The sequence below is a fragment of the Zootoca vivipara genome, chromosome 2 (genome assembly GCF_963506605.1).
Source record: "Zootoca vivipara chromosome 2, rZooViv1.1, whole genome shotgun sequence".
Classification (NCBI taxonomy): Eukaryota; Metazoa; Chordata; class Lepidosauria; order Squamata; family Lacertidae; genus Zootoca; species Zootoca vivipara.
In genome coordinates, this window is record NC_083277.1 from 103,867,499 (window position 1) to 103,885,417 (window position 17,919).

Below are 17,919 nucleotides of genomic sequence, written 5' to 3' on the forward strand. Positions count from 1 at the left end.
TATAAAAACAGGAGAATTTTCATCCTTAATCCTACAGATATTGTCTCTTCACAATATTTCTGTATTATTCGTACATATGGCTGACACTGAAAAAAAAAACATGTTGAGAAATGAACTTTCTTACCCGTAGGCAATAGAGCACTGTTTTTAACAAATTGTGACAAACTGAAGAATAACTTTTTTTGTACATAATAGGGCATTTCATCTTAGACAAATAAAGGAATGTTGTTGGACATCAGATTTGGTGGAACTTGGCATTGCCATACTGTGCGGTAATTCTTGGGGGAATTTTTCATATAAATAATTATGAAATGAGGAAAATGCTACTTTCATACACTTTTTACCAAGCCTCATCATTTTTCCTACTGCTTTGTAATATATGAAGACAATTCTTAGCTGTAACTTACTATGGTAATTTTTAGTTTTGGGGGTTTTTTTTGAAAAAGTTTTATTTATGAGCCAGTGTAATGTGTGTACATTTTAAATACCACTTCTGTAAAAGGAATAAAGAAAATTATACTTTACTCAGTTTTTTTTAATGAAACAATGTGCAGAATATTTGATTTGTTTCTGAACATCTCAGTGCATTATTAAAACTCCAGAATGTATGTTCACTTACTGAGACATATCTCTTAACATGGGTATTATGTAAAATGAGCCAGCTGAGGTCCCTTTTTAATCGCAGCTCCTCAGTCAAATTGAAGGATTTGGTGTTCCATGTCTAAATGGAGTTCAAAAGCTTCTCATTAGGTGCTTTGTTTTGTGACGGGTTAGGGCCTATTTATGGAGTCTCGAGTTGGAATGGTTTGGCTTTGAACAGCTGCAGAACATTTCTACCACTGTGGCAAAACACAACATTTAGTGGATTTTAATGAATGATCACTGTAAGCAATGACCATATGCAACTGTTCTCTTAAACATTTTTTAAAACAAAAATTACATGTTTTAAGTTGCATAGTCAACCATTTTATTTTACCAATCTCAAAGGTTGACTGCATTCAGACATAACATGTTTTGGAGCTTTGAGAATAAGCCTAGCCTCCTGGGCTAGCACATACGCTTCCACACGCCTGAGAGCAGAAGTTTGGAAGCTTTTGCTTTTGCTTATAGTTAACTCTGGATCACAGTTAACCAAGAGTCATGATTTAACACAAACTATGGTTAAACAAAATAAAAAATTCCTCCCAGTAGCACCTTAGAGGCCAACTAAGTCTGCCATTGGTATGAGCTTTTGTGTGCATGCACACATCTTCAGATACACTGAAACAGAAGTCACCAGACCCTTATATATGGTTAGACAGGCCCACGTCATAACCCACGGTTTGCAGTTCTTAGTTTTGAAGGTAAGCATAAGTAGTGTTAGACCATGATCCTTGGTTTGGACAACACATGAAGCCTTGGTTAATTTAAAACATCAGCTGCATGGCAGGAGAGCCCAGGAGGTGGCTAGGCTTGTCCTTTAAGTGCTAAATCACAGCTTAGCATTACATCCAAAGGCAGCCATTGATCTGTTACATTTAGTGGAGCACTACTTACTTTTGATTTCACATCAACAGCACTTCTAAATTTTATTTTACTTTGAAGTAATTCTCTTCTTAGCAATTGGCATGGAAATCTGCAGGAACATTTTCCAGAGTTTTATTAATGACATTTGGTGGGGTTTTACTCATAACTACTGTGTCGTGAACTTTGGATAGTATGCTAGCTCCTTTTCTCAGTGCACAGTCCCCCAGCAGGTAGAAGTGGTTACGTCTTGGAAGAACATACTGTGTAAACACACCCAAAGTGAACTAGTTACTGTGGGGACAAGAATCCAGTCTAGATACCGCTGGGAGGAAAAAGGTAAGCGTAAGTACAACCAGAGTTGTCTTTTTCACAGAAAGGGAACAAACCTAAGCTGAAATGCAGCCAGTGTTTTCAAGCATTTATCTCATGACAATATGCTAAATGCAAGGAAGCAAAGCAACTATATTTCACCATAGTTTTTGATGACATGACATATTAATCTGACTACGTAGGAAGGTAACTAATACTGTTAAAAGGGGGATACTACTCTCCAAAGAAATTTACAGAGGCAGATATGGATAGAGATGTCACTCCTTCCTTTTTCTGACTCTTAACAGGGATCGAGAGGCAGAAATGAGGGGAGTTTACCTGTTCTTGCCACATTATGCAAAACAGCATTTTCAAAACTGCTGGGAAGAAGTATGTTTGGAGTTTCAGATGCTTTTACAAGTTTACATAGCAGAGTATTGTAAACAAGGAATCTGTTGAGTTGCGTTTCCAAAGAAAAACGCACACAAAAGCCTTACATTTCAGATAAAGCAAGGGGTTGAGTTCACCAGTTATTGATGCATTTTAATGTTACTCTCTTCACCTCCAAGTCTGCTTTCACCAACTTCCGTATATGTAGCACTAATCCTTATCGGAGTGTTTGAATGTTAGGAAAAGATACATCTTAAACAGGTTTACTCAGAGGATTTACTAAGGTGTTCTAGTGTATAGGATTGTACCAATCGCTTGCATCACAGGAAATCCCCAGTTCAAATCTCAGTTCAGTAATGAAGTCATGAGGCTTTAGGAAAGACATCTCTCGCATACAAGAATAAAATGCCATGGAAGTAGAACTAAGCTCTGCAAAGCAGCAAGCTCTGCAATGCAATTAAGAGAGTCTAAGAACATCATTTTTATCATTAGTTTAATGCAGGTACATTAATAGCTACCTCATACTGATATATCAAAATAGGTATTCGTCTTTTCTAGGAAGCAAGTTTTAAAACTATGCTGGTCCTATAACAGCTCATCCTTTTTGCTGGTAATGGAAGAATCTGGCATCGTAGGCATTTAGATTTGAGTTAATTATAGAAAAGAGTCTAATGGAATAAATGTAGGGAATAGTTGTATGCAGGCTGCCCCCTGTCCTCCCACTGGTCTGGGCTGCTGCCAGGAAGTCTCCTTTTGACAAAATGCCTTCATTCAAGATATCTTGGAAAAAATTCAACTCTGACATCTTGATTGTAAGTGTGCCATTTCCCCACACAATCTGAACCAACTCCTTTCCTTCCATTAATAAAATGCATTAACCTGTTATGAAATCATGACAGATCTAACGAGGAGACATTTCTGAGTTGTTTTGCTGGTATAAGGTTGCAGCTCTCCTAGGTAATTCCAGTCAGAGCTTTTTTAAAAACAAAACCCTACAATGGGGGAGAGTGCTTATGAAGCCTTCCATTCCCTTTCCATCTCTCATCAAGCAAAGTCTTTTTTTTTCCTGAAACTTGAGCTGAAGAGCTGCATTTTTTCCCATTGCATACATATGGCCTGTTACTAAATTGGACCATTCTGATAACAATATTGCTTTCTCTTAATAGTAACTACATCTTGGAAACATTGCTGTTGTAGAGAACACAGGCCTAGTTTTCTCCAAACATTCAGTTATCAACTCTCAATGTTTCCTCAAAATGTTTGAATGCATTGTTTTCTACATAAAGCAGTTGCCTTTGTGAGATCAATCGTGAAACTGCCCCAAAACAGGTAACTTTGCATTTTTGCTTATGATTTATATGTACCTAATTTCTTTATACAATTGCCAGAGGAAAAATATCTATTAACAGAAGACGCTTACCTTCTGGCCTGAGAGCTACAACATTCACCCAATGTTCTGCTTAGTTCGTGGCTATTAAATTTGAAGTTGAGGATGAATATGACTGCATAAGCTTTGTGTACTCTCGGGTCAGCAGAAACTCCCACCATAAATTACTTCTGTTAACAAACAAAAAGGAAGGCAAATAATGGAATGGCTTGTGCTAAAACACCACTCTCCAAAGTACTATAGTGTGGATGTGGAATTGGGAAAGCCCAATTCCATAAGCAGGTTTACTTGCGGTAGCTAAAATTATATACATTTGTTTATTTTTAATCACATGCATTTCTCATTGTTCCAAAGAATGTATCATATTTTAAAATGTGAACTCCCCAATATTAATGCCAAAAACTGTCAGTTTCTCATGGAAGCATGGATATTGCTGGCAACTGTGGCCATCATTTGATTTTCCGTTCGAGCTGTTTTTGTAGACTGCTTGCATTTCCTATGCTGTTTATTGCAGAGTTTGGATAATAACAAATCGTAGTTTTTATCAGGCAAAGTACATAGCAGGCAAGCCAATTGGAATAGTTAGATGCCTAAACTTGATTTAGTTTTAAGAATTGAGAATGAAATTATTCAGGACAACAACTGGAAGATGCCTAGTAAGAAGCAAGTGGGCCTATACTATCACGTTTCATCATTTTCACATAAATCTTCAGCTTGGAACTGTTCTTCTCATGTTGATTTGCACCTGTAGAAGCTTGCCCAGGAGATGAAAATAATCAGTTTTGATGAAATACGTAATCCACTGAAGGACTATGGTTAGAGACAGGTAGAAATACCGCTGTGAAAGTATATTATAAACAGGAAAGAGAGTAAGAAACTCAAAGCATGTGTTGACCATGAAGAGTAGCGAATTCCAGAACCGCAGCTCAATCTCGAAATGCAAACAGGTTTGTTGTGGATTCTGTGTTGGTTGGTAGATTACTGAAGCCAATGAAAGCTCATGTCTCAATAACCTGGTTAGTCGTTAGGGTGCCACAGCAAAAGAAACAAAAAACCTTCCGCCATTTAGGGAGGACCTGGAGCCTTTTTCCAGAGAAGCGGGAAAAGCCGTGGCTTCTTCTAGTAACAGCTGCAAACCTGCTTCAGTCCCAGAGGAGCTGTACATCCTCACCCACATTTGGTGTGAGCTGCCTGTTGAACTTTCTGATGCCGCCTTCTGTTGAACCTTTTCATGTAGCTGCTGCCCCTCCAAAGAAGCCCATCTCCTGGCCTCAGGTGCCCTCTGACATGCTCTTGCAGAACTGCCGGCAGCTGTCTTCTCCTGTGGTAGATCTGACCCATCGTTATGTATCTGCTTCCTGCAAAATAGCAAGCAGCATGGGTGCCTTCTGGATGTGCGGCAGTGAACATGGTGCAGGGCACATTTTGAGGTTCCGCATTTTACAGTTAACTTGATTATACGGCTAATTAATACCTGAGAAGTTGGCATCGCCAACCAAGTCTTCAGCAGTATTCCTTCTTCCTGTTTAAAACCCGAGCCGAGGGACCCCATAATTAACAGCACTCATGTTTAACTTGCCAAAATGGCATTAGCTGAGGCCAGGGGACCATAACCTCAAGGGCCATTTGTCATTCATTACCTAATCCCTTATGCAACAAGCTCGGTTTGATTAACTCAATAAGCTTTGGGGAAATAGAAACCTCACTTAAAAACAACAACAACAACAACAACCAATTGGTGTAATTAAAATCTAAAATACTGTATACACAACTTGAGTGGCTTTTGAATGTTGTGGTGGGAATGTTAAGTAACTCGGTGCAAGAACATCTGCATTGCATGCAGAAGGTTGCAGGTATCTATCTCCAGGTAGATCAAGGAGAGAAATATGTCAGAAACCCTTAAGAGTTAGTATAAGGCAGTTTCCCGTCTTTCTGGCAGGGTTTCCCAAACTTGGGTCTCCAGCTGTTTTGGGACTACAACTCCCAATATCCCTAGCTAACAGCACCGTGGTCAGTGATGATGGGAACTGTAGTCTGAAAACAGCTGGAGAGCCAAGTTCGGAAAACACTGTTGTAAAAGAACTAGGGAAGTTTCTTTAGCAAAATTTAGCACATTGTGTTATTCTTTTCTCTCTCCTTGCCTGACCCTGCTAACTTGGGCTGAGTTGGAAGAGAAAAGGCTGTGATACATTACCAAGTTTAAAGTCCGGACAGGGTTTACTGCAGTTCAAGGTATCCACAACCATCATATGAACTCGTAAGAAGAAGCCATCAGGGGTGAAGTACAAGCGATTTATCTTGTACAGTCCATTGCTGCTCACCAACAGTGTCACCAAACTCGTTCCTTTATGAACCATGATGACATCATGAACAATCCCATTCACCACTTTTAAAAAAAGAGAGGAGCACGTAATTGATAGCTAGTTGGTACTAATTTTTCAATTGTTTGAAGCTGCTTATAACACACTGTAAACTATTTTTCAATCGAAGTTCGCTGCACAGTGCTCGCCACAATAAAAAACATCACAAAAACTAATTAAAATGTCAAAGTTAGAACTAATAAAAATAGTAAAAATTTACAATTGGTGAGTTTAATTCAACAACTGAATACATTATTATTCATAGTAAAATATGAGGCTGACCTGGGAAAAAAGTATTTTGAATATGTGGATATTCAAAAATACAGCCTGATATATTGCAGTCTCTGCAAACCACAAATACAACAGATTTCTGTCTGGATGTCATGTGACCTTCCCATCTGCTGAAGAAATGAAGCCATTTTACAGTACCCACGCCGGATAAAGATCCAAGCAGCACTAACGTTGCAATATGTGGGGTGATATTTCCATGCAAAAATGACAAAAAAATAGTTGGGGGGGAGGCAAAGAGATGGGGCCCCAGGCCCCCTAGGAGCATTCCACAGGGTCCCCGTGGTGTCTTAGGTGGTCAAAAGTAAAAGCATGTCAAGGAGCACTTTGTAAGAGCATTCAGAGAGATAAAAACCACTACTGAGTACTCTGAAATGTATTTCCATGTGTTTCTATATTTCTACTCTGCCCTTTGGGGATTGACAATAATGCTATCAATGGCACTGATAAAACTAGAACGTTAACATTTGCCATGGCCAAGTAAGTTGGAGGCTTGTGCTAGCCCTGACTCTGGAAAGAGGGACAACTCTCTTAGGTGGAAAGTTGCTGAAATTGCCCCAAGCCTGAAGTAAGACTTGTATGTAACCGAAGTATGACCAATTTAGTTGGAGCTGGGTGAACTTACCGAATTCGCTGCTGCAGAATGCCTCCACCTCTTCACGTTCCCTCCTGCAGTCTGTCAGGCACACCTCTGTATTGTCAGCATCTAGAGCAATAACAAGAGTCCCATGGATTTACGGAAAGTTAACGCTGAGCAGCTCCATAACAGGAAGAGGTGGAAGCAGGAAGGGGTGGAAGCCCGTCTTACCCGGGTGACTAAGTTTGTTAATGGCTCTAAAGACACTTGTCTTCCCAGGATGTTCTAGCAGCCACAAAGCTTCCAGTACCTCCTGTTGTGATATCAGAATGTTGACCTGATGCACTAATTGGATTTTTTTCTCTCTCTCAAAAACATATTGGAACAAAAAAAAATCTCTCGTGTGCAGATGCATTCAGAAGACCCAAACGCAACCGATCTCACACAACAGAGAAACTTGAGTTCAAAGTGAACTTTAAAGCAGGGCTTTGGGCGGGGGAGGTTTCTAGCCAGGGTTTCTGCCCAGGCTGAAGCCTGAAGAGGAGCATCATTAAGGCTCCCAGCATGTCTGGTCTTTAGCCAGAGAGAAAGATGAAAAAGTGAATGTCCTTCCCCTTTCCCCATGAAGCCAAAGAAGGCTCATTTACAGAGCGAGGGAGAGTTGGATAATCTGGAGAGGCTACAGTGGCTCTCCCCAGTGAAGCAGAAGATAGGATCCCCTGTGGGTGTGAGTACGAAATTCTGTAGGGACGGAGGGAGGGGTGGGAAGCTGAGGAAGAGAATCAGTTGGACTAGATGATCCTTGGGGTCCCTTCCAACTCTACAATTCTATGATTTTACAATCCCTTCAGAACTTTGAATGTGTTTAAATAGCTACAGTTGAGTCATTTTACAGACTATACATGATCTACACACGGCTAATTAAGGGGTATGTGAACATTTTTAAAGTGATACAGTACTAAGATTTTCAGCTGCTTCTCCAGCTTTAAAACCATATTAAGAAATCACTGCAGTAATTTGTTCAGCTTCAGCTTTTCCAGAGCGAGTGCTTATAATACTTTTATAATACTTTCAAATGCCTAACAAAACTCTATCAAAAGGCTGAAACCAAGCATAGACTTTGTTCCTAAACCTTGAGCCCATATTAATTGACAAATCCAGACGTTTAACTTGCACGTGAGCTAAACAATTGCCACATGATTATGGTTGGTTTCCCTCCCTTCCCTAGGTTTGTTTTCGACTTCTTAATTATCTATTGAATTTCACATAAATGTAAGTTGTTCCTCCATTTGCACAGGAGGGAAGCTATTTCCACTGCCTACAGAACTTTGTGGGTGGAACATCTTGCTCCATTCTCAATAGTTACCCGGTCCCTGGGACCAGATATACAAACAGTGCAGGGGGCTATGGAGAGTAGAAATGTATTATGTACCACGAGCTGTGTTCCATTAACAGAAAAAACATAAGGATCCAAGCCAGAGTTCGTTTCTCCTGGTAATATATGTTTTAGAAAACAAGATGAATTTTCAATTGTCTGTTGCAATAACTGTATTTCAGTTGCTTGCCAAGACACCTTTGTCAAGAAGGAAATCCCGTGTCATCATGTATTTAACAACCAGTTGTTGTTTTTTCATTCATTTGCTCCATTGTCAGCCTTGCCAATTTCATTCTTTCTCAGACCTTTCGAAGCCATTAGCTTAGTTGGCTGTGTTCAAGCCTTGCTTTGTCTGGCAGAAAGCTAGCGGCAAACAAGCACAGCTGCATATATAGATTCTGTGTTTTGTTTTCCTGTGCAATCGTATAAAGGTAAAAGGTAAAGGATCCCTGGATGGTTACGGTAAGTCCACTCAAAAGCGACTATGGGGGTGTGGTGCTTATCTCACTCTGCAGGCCGAGGGAGCAGGCGTTTTTCCCGGCTGCCCGGCAGCTTTCCGGGTCATGTGGCCAGCATGACTAAACCGCTCTAGCACAATAGGACACCATGACAGAAACCAGAGTGCAGGGAAATCGCCATCTAGTGTCACATTGTATATTGCACTGAAGGCACACTTAAAATGTTTTATTTGCAGTTGGATAGCTGAGTCCTAGACAAATAGACAGCTCCTGCTATGCTCCAAAGGCCTGCAAAAATAAATGGGCCTTAAGCTGACAAATGCATAAGTATGTGGGCAACAATCAGATCTGTACTGGGTTCACACAGCTATTTTGAAATGAAAAGCAGAAAGCAAGCGACTTGCATACTTACTACTCTGGCTATTTTAAAGCATTAATTCGAGCAGCTTTTACTACAGCATTTACTACTGGGAGTGGCGAATGCTACCATGGTACATACTACTTGCGGTGGGATATATTGTGTGTGGTATTTAAATGCTAGGGGAAACGAAGCCGTTAAACTGAAAATGAATTATCTGTTTTACGTGGGAGGTCCGATTAAGGCTCACGATCTTCTGAGCTTAAAAACCTGATCGTATGTATGCCTATTTGGAAGTAGGCGCCAGTAAAATCAGTGGCACTCCCAAGCTAGTGTGGGCGGGTTTAGGATTGCTGCCTAAAGCTGTAAATGGACTTAGGGTGAGCAGCAAAGCCCTGCTTCCTTACCATTCTTTGAGACACTGTGGTGATACGGCAAGCTTGACGCCTGTCGGTTTGTGAGCCAGGAGGGATCGGTGGCATTTCCGAGCGAACGGCTGGGCTTGTCATAGGGATTGATCTTGCCAGGCTGATATAGGCGATCCAAACTTCCAGAACGTTGCCCGGGGCTTGACCCTGTGTTCTTGAAAGGGTGAGCTTCTGCCAGCAGTCTACCCTGGCGATGGGAATAGGCAGGGGGCCGGAAGTAGGCAGAGATGCTGTTGGCTGCTTTCAGCTGCAGCCTATCCGTGTGCATTCGGTTTGTTTGACTGAAGTTAATGGCGGGGAGAATGCTCTCCTGGCGGCTCTCGGAAGGGAAGCCCTTGGCATCCTGAATGGGCTCCTTCCTTAAACCTGTGTGGTTCTCTACTGAATATTTGACCTTTTTCTTCTTGTCCCGGGACAGCAGGTGAGTCTGTTCGGCTTCCCCTTTTCCCAGGTCTTCTGGAGGCAGTGTCTGGTCCTCGGTGCTGCCGCCTCTTAGTGGAGACTTACTCTGGCTTGGTGTGGAGCTGACGGACCCATACATGTCTTTGCTGAACGGCTGGATGGACTTTCCAGCATATGGACCTGCATTTGAGAGAGGGAGGGAGGGGTTAAAATGCAACTCGAGCAACGATCCAAGTTCCACAAGTGCAGCAATCACTCTTCCCTTCTATGGCAAGACCTTAACCTGCTATGACTGTGTTTATTTAAGTTTCTTTGTGAAAGTCAAGGTTGGTGACTAATGGGATGTTAAGGGGGATTCATGGATGTTTGTGGGATTACTCTGCTCCTTTGCATTTGCCTTAAAGCGTTTTACAGGCAGTACGTTTGTACACCGCTGAAATGGTCCTGCTACCTCTGAAGGATCTGGTAAACCTCCGGGTATAGGGCGGTATATAAATTCAATAATAATAATAATAATAATAATAATAATAATAATAATAATTGCAAATCATAAGCAGACCAGTCACTTCTTAGCCTGCCTTTTCCTCCTCCTCTTTCTCATTGTGTGGCATATTTTGGTCAGGGACTTCATTGGAAGGACAGGACTGAGTGGTAGCTGCTATATCAGAGCAGCTGTCCTCGGGTCTCAGCAGCCACATTTGATTTTGTGCCAGCTTCTAGTTTCTAAAACACTACCCTATCTATGAATGCCAGTGAAGAAACTCAACGGCATTCATCTATTTTCTAGCACCCTAGAGCAATCTTCTCTAACCTGGCGTTTCCGAATCAACAACTCGCATCACCCCCAGGCAGCTGTACCAATGCTCAAGGGCCCTGGAGTTGGACAACAGGGGACGCACAAGACTGGGGGAGCCTGTTTAAGAGCATCCATATAACTTTAAATTGCTACTGTGGTGAAACTGTTAGGCTAGCCGAGCATCTTTCCAGTTCAGGCCTCAGCGCTGCAGAACAATGTATTGCGTTGTGTGCTTTAAAAAAAGAAAACCCAGCTGTGGACAAGCGGAAGCATGGAAACCTAGAATTATTTTCCCCCTGTTTTCGTTACAAATTAAAAGCACGATTTATAAACAAACTCCTCTCTAAAAAAAGGAATGCTGAATGTCCAGGGAGCATCCGGGGAGCAGGGTTCACATTGCATCCTGGTCCAATTGTTTAAAAGTCCCTGACAAACACGGCTATTTGATTTTCCCATCCACAGGAAGCTTTGTTGACAATGTCATCTGCTCTGCTTAAGTCCTGCCACCAGCTCTGCATATTGATGAATAATTCTTCTACCTAAGATTTAGATCCCCGAGATGCAAAGGCAGTTGTCTGAGAACCCTAAAAACCAAACTTTAATGTCCCAACTGCCGTTTGTTACAAATTACAATCTGATCCTAACTGTGTTTATTCAGAAGCCCGGTTCATCGATTTCTGAGAAGGAATGCTTAACACTTCACCTGCAGGAACTTGGAGTTCTGGGATTCTCAGCCTCCAAAACCAACTTTTATGTATTCCCCTTTCAGCTTGCAAATAACAGAGCAGTTTAAGCTTTGAAACTGGTTTCTCCACAGTCAAGTTAGCTCTCTGCTTGGACATATTAACAACCTTGAATTAAAATTACTTCATACAAGTAATTTAACTCAACCTTCCCACGTAGATAAGCAACTGTGTTGTTGTTGTTGTTGTTGTTTTTAAATGCACAATCATAATAGCAGGCAGCCTATTTCTTAACAGGTGAATAGGAGGAAAGTTTATTGGGGGGGAGGAGTTTGACCTTTTTACTAATGGAAGCTAAAAAAAAAAAAACGATGGTGAGCTCTCAGTTGCATTTTGTTACTGCCACAGGCTGGCGATACAAAACGGGCAACTTCCCAGACCTGGTTTTATGCTGGTTCCATGGAGAATGATCTTTCCCACCCCCATCCCAGCAGGAGGGTTTGTGGGTGGGTGTTGCATTATTCCAACCCTTCTTTCCCACATTTAGATTGTCAATATATATCACATAAGACACTCAAAGAAATATTCGCAACTCCCACTGTTGATTCTGTCTGCTGATTTAACTCCGGTTCTGAAGTCTCTTGCCAGTTGACATCATCATTGACATGCTCCTTTCCCATGACCACAGCTGGTGAGAGTAAAGATTGCCCTGATACCGCCTGGGAAGGCAGAACATTGCCATGAAGGAAGAGGAAAACCCCTTGCAGGCCAAGTGGTGGCTTTTCCATCTAACCATGCTTGCTTCTCCCCACCCTGCACTCCTTTGATTAAATAGACCCACCATTTCTGGTTTTTTTAGTCCATCACATGTGATTCCAAGGGGTAGGTTTTTATCAGATGGCACTTACATTAAAATTTTCCTGCGCCTATATTCTTGGGTGCCCCATTTATTGTAGAAGAGCTAAGTGTTCATATGCATCAAGGGCCAACTGCATGCTGTGCGAAAAGGAAAGTTCAGGGTTGCACAGGACTCAGCTACGCAGCTGCAAATAAAGCGTTTTAAATGAGCTGCGAAGTGCAATATACAAATGTAACGCTAGATGGCGGTGGTAAGCTATGCAAAATTCAATGTATTTTTCAAAATGTTTTTTTTTAAGAAAAACCATTTTCATTGCTTTTTTTTTTGAAAAATATGTGTTTAGATTTCACCGCAGTCTCATCCCAGGGTGTTGCCGGAAGGGGTTCTAATGAATCATATACCTTGCCTTGGGGGAGATGGGGCCTAGGACTCTTCAGTTTTATCACTAAACAGTTATGGTTTCTCCCAAAGAATCCTGGGAACTGTAGTTTGTTGTGGGTGCTGAGAATTGCTAGGAGACCCCTGTTCCCCCTCACATAGCTACCATTCTCAGGGTAGTTTAACAATCAATTCCTCTTCCCAGAGAACTATGAGAATGGTAGCTCTGTGAGAATAGGGGCCTCTGAACAACTCTCGGCACTTTTAGCAAACCACCATTGCCAAGATACTTTGGGAGAAGCCATGACTGCTTAACAGAGCATGATACTGCTTTAAATGTGTTGGCAGGTGGAGCCCTGGATTCAAATACCTGCTCAGCTCCAAAGACCAGTGGGTGAACTTGGGCTGGTCACTTTCGCTCTCAACTTAACCTAACTTCACAAGGGACGCTTTGAGTACGTTTGAAGTACAATACTGTATACAATGAGTTGGAAGAAGGGACCCTGACGGTCATCTAGTCTAACCCCCCTCGAAAAGCAGAAATATGCAGCTGCCCCATACAGGGATCAAACCTGCAACCTGGGCATCATCAGCACCACATTCTGTATTATGTTTTTATTTGGGTTGGAAGCTGCCCGGAGCGACTGAGACAACCCAGTCAGAAGGGTGGTATACAAATAATAGGATGATGGTGATGATGATGATGGATTTATGATTAACCAACTGAGCTATTCAGTCAGTGCAGATAACACTGGGCTAGATGAAGCAGTGGTCTCACTCGGTCGAAGGCTGTGTTGGTAGGGAAGGCATCAAGCAGCTCCTTTGCAAATTCTCTCTCTCCCCCCCCCCTTATCTCACCTCTCTCTTCTTTTTTCCCCCTTCCTCTCCTATCTCTGGAGGCTTAGGATTCACTGCACTATCTCACCAGCCTGAGGAACAAATGGTCAGAGTCCTTGCCATATGTCTGTTTTTCCCCTGAACATGATTTACGATTCGGGGAGGATTTTTATTTTAAATTGGCAAATTATCCGGGTTTTTGAAAACAGAACCGAGAAGTGTGTGTGTGTCCCCAAAAAGCTCAACAACTCTTCGTGTCTGGTTTTCTACTTCTTGAAATATGGCAATCCTACAGTGTTGCCTCACTACCTCTTCAGAGGCTCCTCACCCATTGTCATAATTTATACACCATGGAAGGGGCAACTATTATAGATATCTCTATATGCTGCTAGTCCAGGGAAAAACACACACACACACACACATAATTAACATCCCAAACAGACCAGAGGCTGGTGCACAGTTTTTCTCCCTCAGGCGCGCACACAGGTGCAAAGGTTCCTTCCCAAGGCTCAGGGGGGGGGTTGAGGGTTGCCACACGTCCGGAATCTTCCGGACGCAGCCGGAATGCTGCAGTCAGCAGTAGTGTCTGGCTGGAAATCGGGGGTTTGTCTGTGAAAATCCAGACGTACGGCAACGTTGGCGTTTTTGCTGATTTTCCATGAACATAACTCAAAAATGTCATTCTCAACAACTTTGGCCAATAATAATAATAATAAAGCTCAACAACTTCAGGCGCAATAATAAGAATAACAATAATAAAAGCTCAACAAGTTTGGCCAAAAATAATGATAATTAAAAAGCTCAACAACTTTGGGCTAATAATAATAATAACAGCTCGACAACTTTGGGCAATGATAATAATAAGAATAGCTCAACAACTTTAGCCAATAATAATAACAACAATAATAATAAAGCTCAACAACCTTGGGCAATAATATTATTATGATTATCTCAACAACTTTGAGCAATAATAATGATAATTTACCGTAAATTGTGCAACAACTTTGGGCAATAATCAGCAGTTCTTTTTTTTCTGAGGGGACACAGGGGTACGCATACCCATAAACATTTTGTGAATCTTTGTACTTTTGTCCATTTACTGTATTTATTTTTCCCGATTTGAACTACAAAATGGTGATTTTCTTGAGTCAAAATGAGAGTATCCCCTAAACATTATTTTTTTTTAGAAAAAAAATCACTGGTGATGATAATACTGTAATAATAAAGCTCAAAACGTAATTTTGGGTTATAATACGAATAATAAAAGTTCAACAACTTTGGCTAATAATAATAATAATAATAATAATAATAATAAAGCTCAATAATTGTGGATAATAATAATAATAATAGCAGCTCACCAACTTTGGCTAATAATAATAATAATAATAAAGCTCCACAACTTTGCTCAGAAAAGCTCCATGACTTTTCTGTGAGGAGAATTCCCTCCGCGTCTGTGGGAAGGGCTGCAGCTGGTGCAGGCGAAAGTTGGGCAGCAGGAAGGGAAGCGCGTGAGTGCGTGTCTGTCCCCGCGGGGCCTCCTCGGCTGCTGGCAACACCTACCTGCCCCAGAGCTGAAGGGGAAGCCCAACGCGAAGCCCAGGAGCCAAAGACCTGGGGATGTCATTGTGAAGGAAATCTTTTTCCAATCTCCAAGGGAGCCAGAGTGTCTCTCTCTCTCCCCCTTTCTTTCTCTCTCTCTCTCTTTTGGCCCTTCCCCCTGTTCATGCTAATGAGAGGCATCCTTAGGGGAAACGGGAATCAGTCACTCCCTGGAGCAAGACCCAGCTTTATTATTATTATTATTATTATTATTATTATTATTATTATTATTATTATTATTATTATCAGCATCAGCATCAGCATCAGCATCAGCATCAGCATCAGCATCATCGTTTGTTTTATTTACTTATATTTTATTGAAGTCATTTCCATTAAAAGAAATACAGAGAAAAAGAAAGAAAAGTAAAAGGGGGGAGAACAACATATATGTGTGTGTGTGTGTGAGAGAGAGAGAGAGAGAGAATGTAATATGAGCATTCCCACACGTTCTTCTAGAAATTGGTATAGTTTTGTTATCCTAATACTTATGTAAAGGCCTAGTGCATTTGTATAAAATCCTTCCGGATATAGCCATATTTATCTAAGTGTGTACCCGGAAGCAGTCCATTCAGAGGTTGGGAGTGATGCCAAACGGTCAATCTATTGATTAATGGGTATCGTATCTTTATATTTCCAATTAATCAATATCAGTCTCTTGGCCACCTTTAGGGCACGGTTCCTGGGAGCAACCTGGGCTCTGCCACTCCTGTCAAGGGACATCTTCCTCCAACTAACCCTGGTCCACAGATGGCAGCAATGGCCTGAAATAATGCAGGGACAGGGAAATAATGCAGGGTGGACAGGGAAAAAGGAGACTAAAAGAATCAAGAAAACTGCCAAAACGCTAAAAAAGATTAAACAGAAGCCAAACTGGAATGGATATTACAATTAACCATAATAATTAATGATTAGCAGAGAAGAAGGAAGACAATCGGAGCCAGTATTCAAACTTGGAAAGAAAATTGGAAATACGGTGATTAATGGCTGTTGAGGAAATATTGAAAGGAGAGAAGAAATCAAATGTGATTTATCGGGAGAGGAAGAAAAATAAGATATTGAAAAAGAAGGAAAGGAAAAGAACCATTACCACTCTGGACTAGAATCACAGGGTGTATACAAAAAGAAAAAGAAAAAGGAACAACTGCATCATAAAGGGTTATCCCACTTCCTCTGAGAGCTATGGGAGATAATTTATGGAGATGAAAGGATTTATTAACAGACAGACCAGTGACAGTTTAACAGCCCGTGAGAGAAGAATGGAGCCAATAAAGAGTAGAAACATGATTTTGGAGGATGGGAAGAACAGCAAGAGGAACATCGGGGCTGTGGGATGTACCTCCAGCTGCCAATAACGGAATAAAGAGGAAGGCAAGAGAAAATGGAGATACGGTATAAGAGCTATCCTCGCAAATAGAGCGAAAACAAAGAGCAAACTAATTGAACCGAGGTTTAGTCGAAAGAATAAGGAAATAGTGGCACCATGCAGAAAGGAGCAAGGGAACGCCACAGGAACTCTCCCCAAACAGACCAGGTGTGGAGACATTGCTGAACTACAACTCCCATCATCCCTGGCCATTGACCATGCCAGCTGGTGCTGAGGAGAGTGGTTGTTCAGCACCCTCTGGAGAGTCAAAGATTCTCCCCACCCATAGGAGACAACTCCTAAGGGCCGAGGTCCCTTCAGGTAGGGCCCCCCAATAAAATCATTCCCCAAGTCAATAGACATTGCCATTCAAATGGGGTTTGTGTGTGTGCTGCATCTTGTGACTGTGTCCAGTGGTCCTAAGATAGGCAGAGGACCACTTACTTATGGGGCATGATGAAATTGACCATGGGGCCATGGAAACCTCTGGCTATGAGCTCCTACCTAGGGGCTGGGGTTCCTGGCTTTGCCCCTCCCCCCAACAAATTATTAGAGGGGGCTGCCCCACAAAAAAGGTTGATGGACACTGCCATTTAAATAGTGTGCGTGTCATGTGATCACTTATGTGGGGCGGACCCCCGCCCCCCTCCCAAATATTTTATTCAAGTTGGCAGCATAGCTGCCAAGTTTTCCCTTTTCTCACGAGGAAGCCTATTCAGCATAAGGGAATTTCCCTTTAAAAAAGGGAGAACTTGGCAGCTATGGTTGGCAGGCCTGGTTCTAGGTGTTGCTGAAGGAAGCAGCTCTGCATATACATGGTCCCAAGAGAAGTCGGCAAGGCAAATACGCGAGCAGGTTGCGAAGAAACAAACAAAATAAAAAAATTCCTTCAGTAGCACCTTAAAGACCAACTAAGTTTTTACTTTGGTATGAGCTTTCGTGTGCTTTTCGTGCATGCACACGAAAGCTCATACCAAAATAAAAACTTAGTTGGTCTTTAAGGTGCTTTACCTTTACATTTAAGGTGCTACTGAAGGAATTTTTTTTATTTTGTTTCGACTCAGACCAACACGGCTACCTTCCTGTAACAAACAAGAAACAAACAAACACTGATATTTGCTTGCACAATGGCTTTCTAGATTCCCATTCACAATACTATGCACTTTATTTAACGGGGCGTCTGCTGCTGCAGCAGCCTCAAGCCCCACATTCTCCGGGCGCAAGATCACGTTGTGTTTAGGATGTGCGCGATCACCACCCGGCCTGATCAGACTTCTCCCTCGTTTTCGTGCAAACGAGAGCTTGCAAGCCCTTGCTGTACGTTCCGCAGCTTGGGCCCACAGACCTCTACGCCCGTGTCCAGCAAGGAACGGCGCGACTGCTTGCAAAAGCGTGTAGCAACAGCGGCTCAGAAATCCATTCGCTGAACTGCTTGGAAGCGCCTGGTGAATTTTGAAAGCCTTGCCGCAAAAACGAGGAACGACCCAGATGGGACTCGAACCCACAATCCCCAGCTCCGGAGGCTGATGCCTTATCCATTAGGCCACTGGGTCACCTGGCAAGAAC

At 42.0% G+C, this 17,919-nt stretch overlaps 1 protein-coding gene and 1 non-coding gene across 2 annotated transcripts; both read right to left on the reverse strand.

Annotated features, from left to right (window-relative positions):
• Positions 1-2,865: 2,865 nt before the first annotated feature.
• Positions 2,866-15,015, reverse strand: C2H17orf58 (chromosome 2 C17orf58 homolog). The gene is made up of 5 exons (XM_060271060.1): positions 14,952-15,015; positions 9,416-10,018; positions 6,866-6,946; positions 5,787-5,978; positions 2,866-4,950 (listed from the first exon to the last, which is right to left on the reverse strand). Exons 1-5 carry the CDS (start codon positions 15,013-15,015, stop codon positions 4,760-4,762), a joined length of 1,131 nt encoding a protein of 376 aa, XP_060127043.1. The 3' UTR covers positions 2,866-4,759.
• A 2,818-nt stretch (positions 15,016-17,833) lies between these two features.
• Positions 17,834-17,906, reverse strand: TRNAR-CCG (transfer RNA arginine (anticodon CCG)). The gene has a single exon. It is a non-coding gene; the product is annotated as a tRNA-Arg (tRNA).
• Between the last annotated feature and the right edge of the window lie 13 nt (positions 17,907-17,919).

What these genes read in the sequence shown, in the direction of transcription:
- C2H17orf58 (XM_060271060.1), bottom strand. Translation starts at nt 15,015, where the DNA reads ATGACATCCCCAGGTCTTTGGCTCCTGGGCTTCGCGTTGGGCTTCCCC. An exon ending in CCCCTTCAGCTCTGGGGCAG is followed by an intron (nt 10,019 to 14,951) that starts GTAGGTGTTGCC and finishes TCTCAAATGCAG; the next exon opens with GTCCATATGCTGGAAAGTCC. An exon ending in CCACAGTGTCTCAAAGAATG is followed by an intron (nt 6,947 to 9,415) that starts GTAAGGAAGCAG and finishes TTATTGCTCTAG; the next exon opens with ATGCTGACAATACAGAGGTG.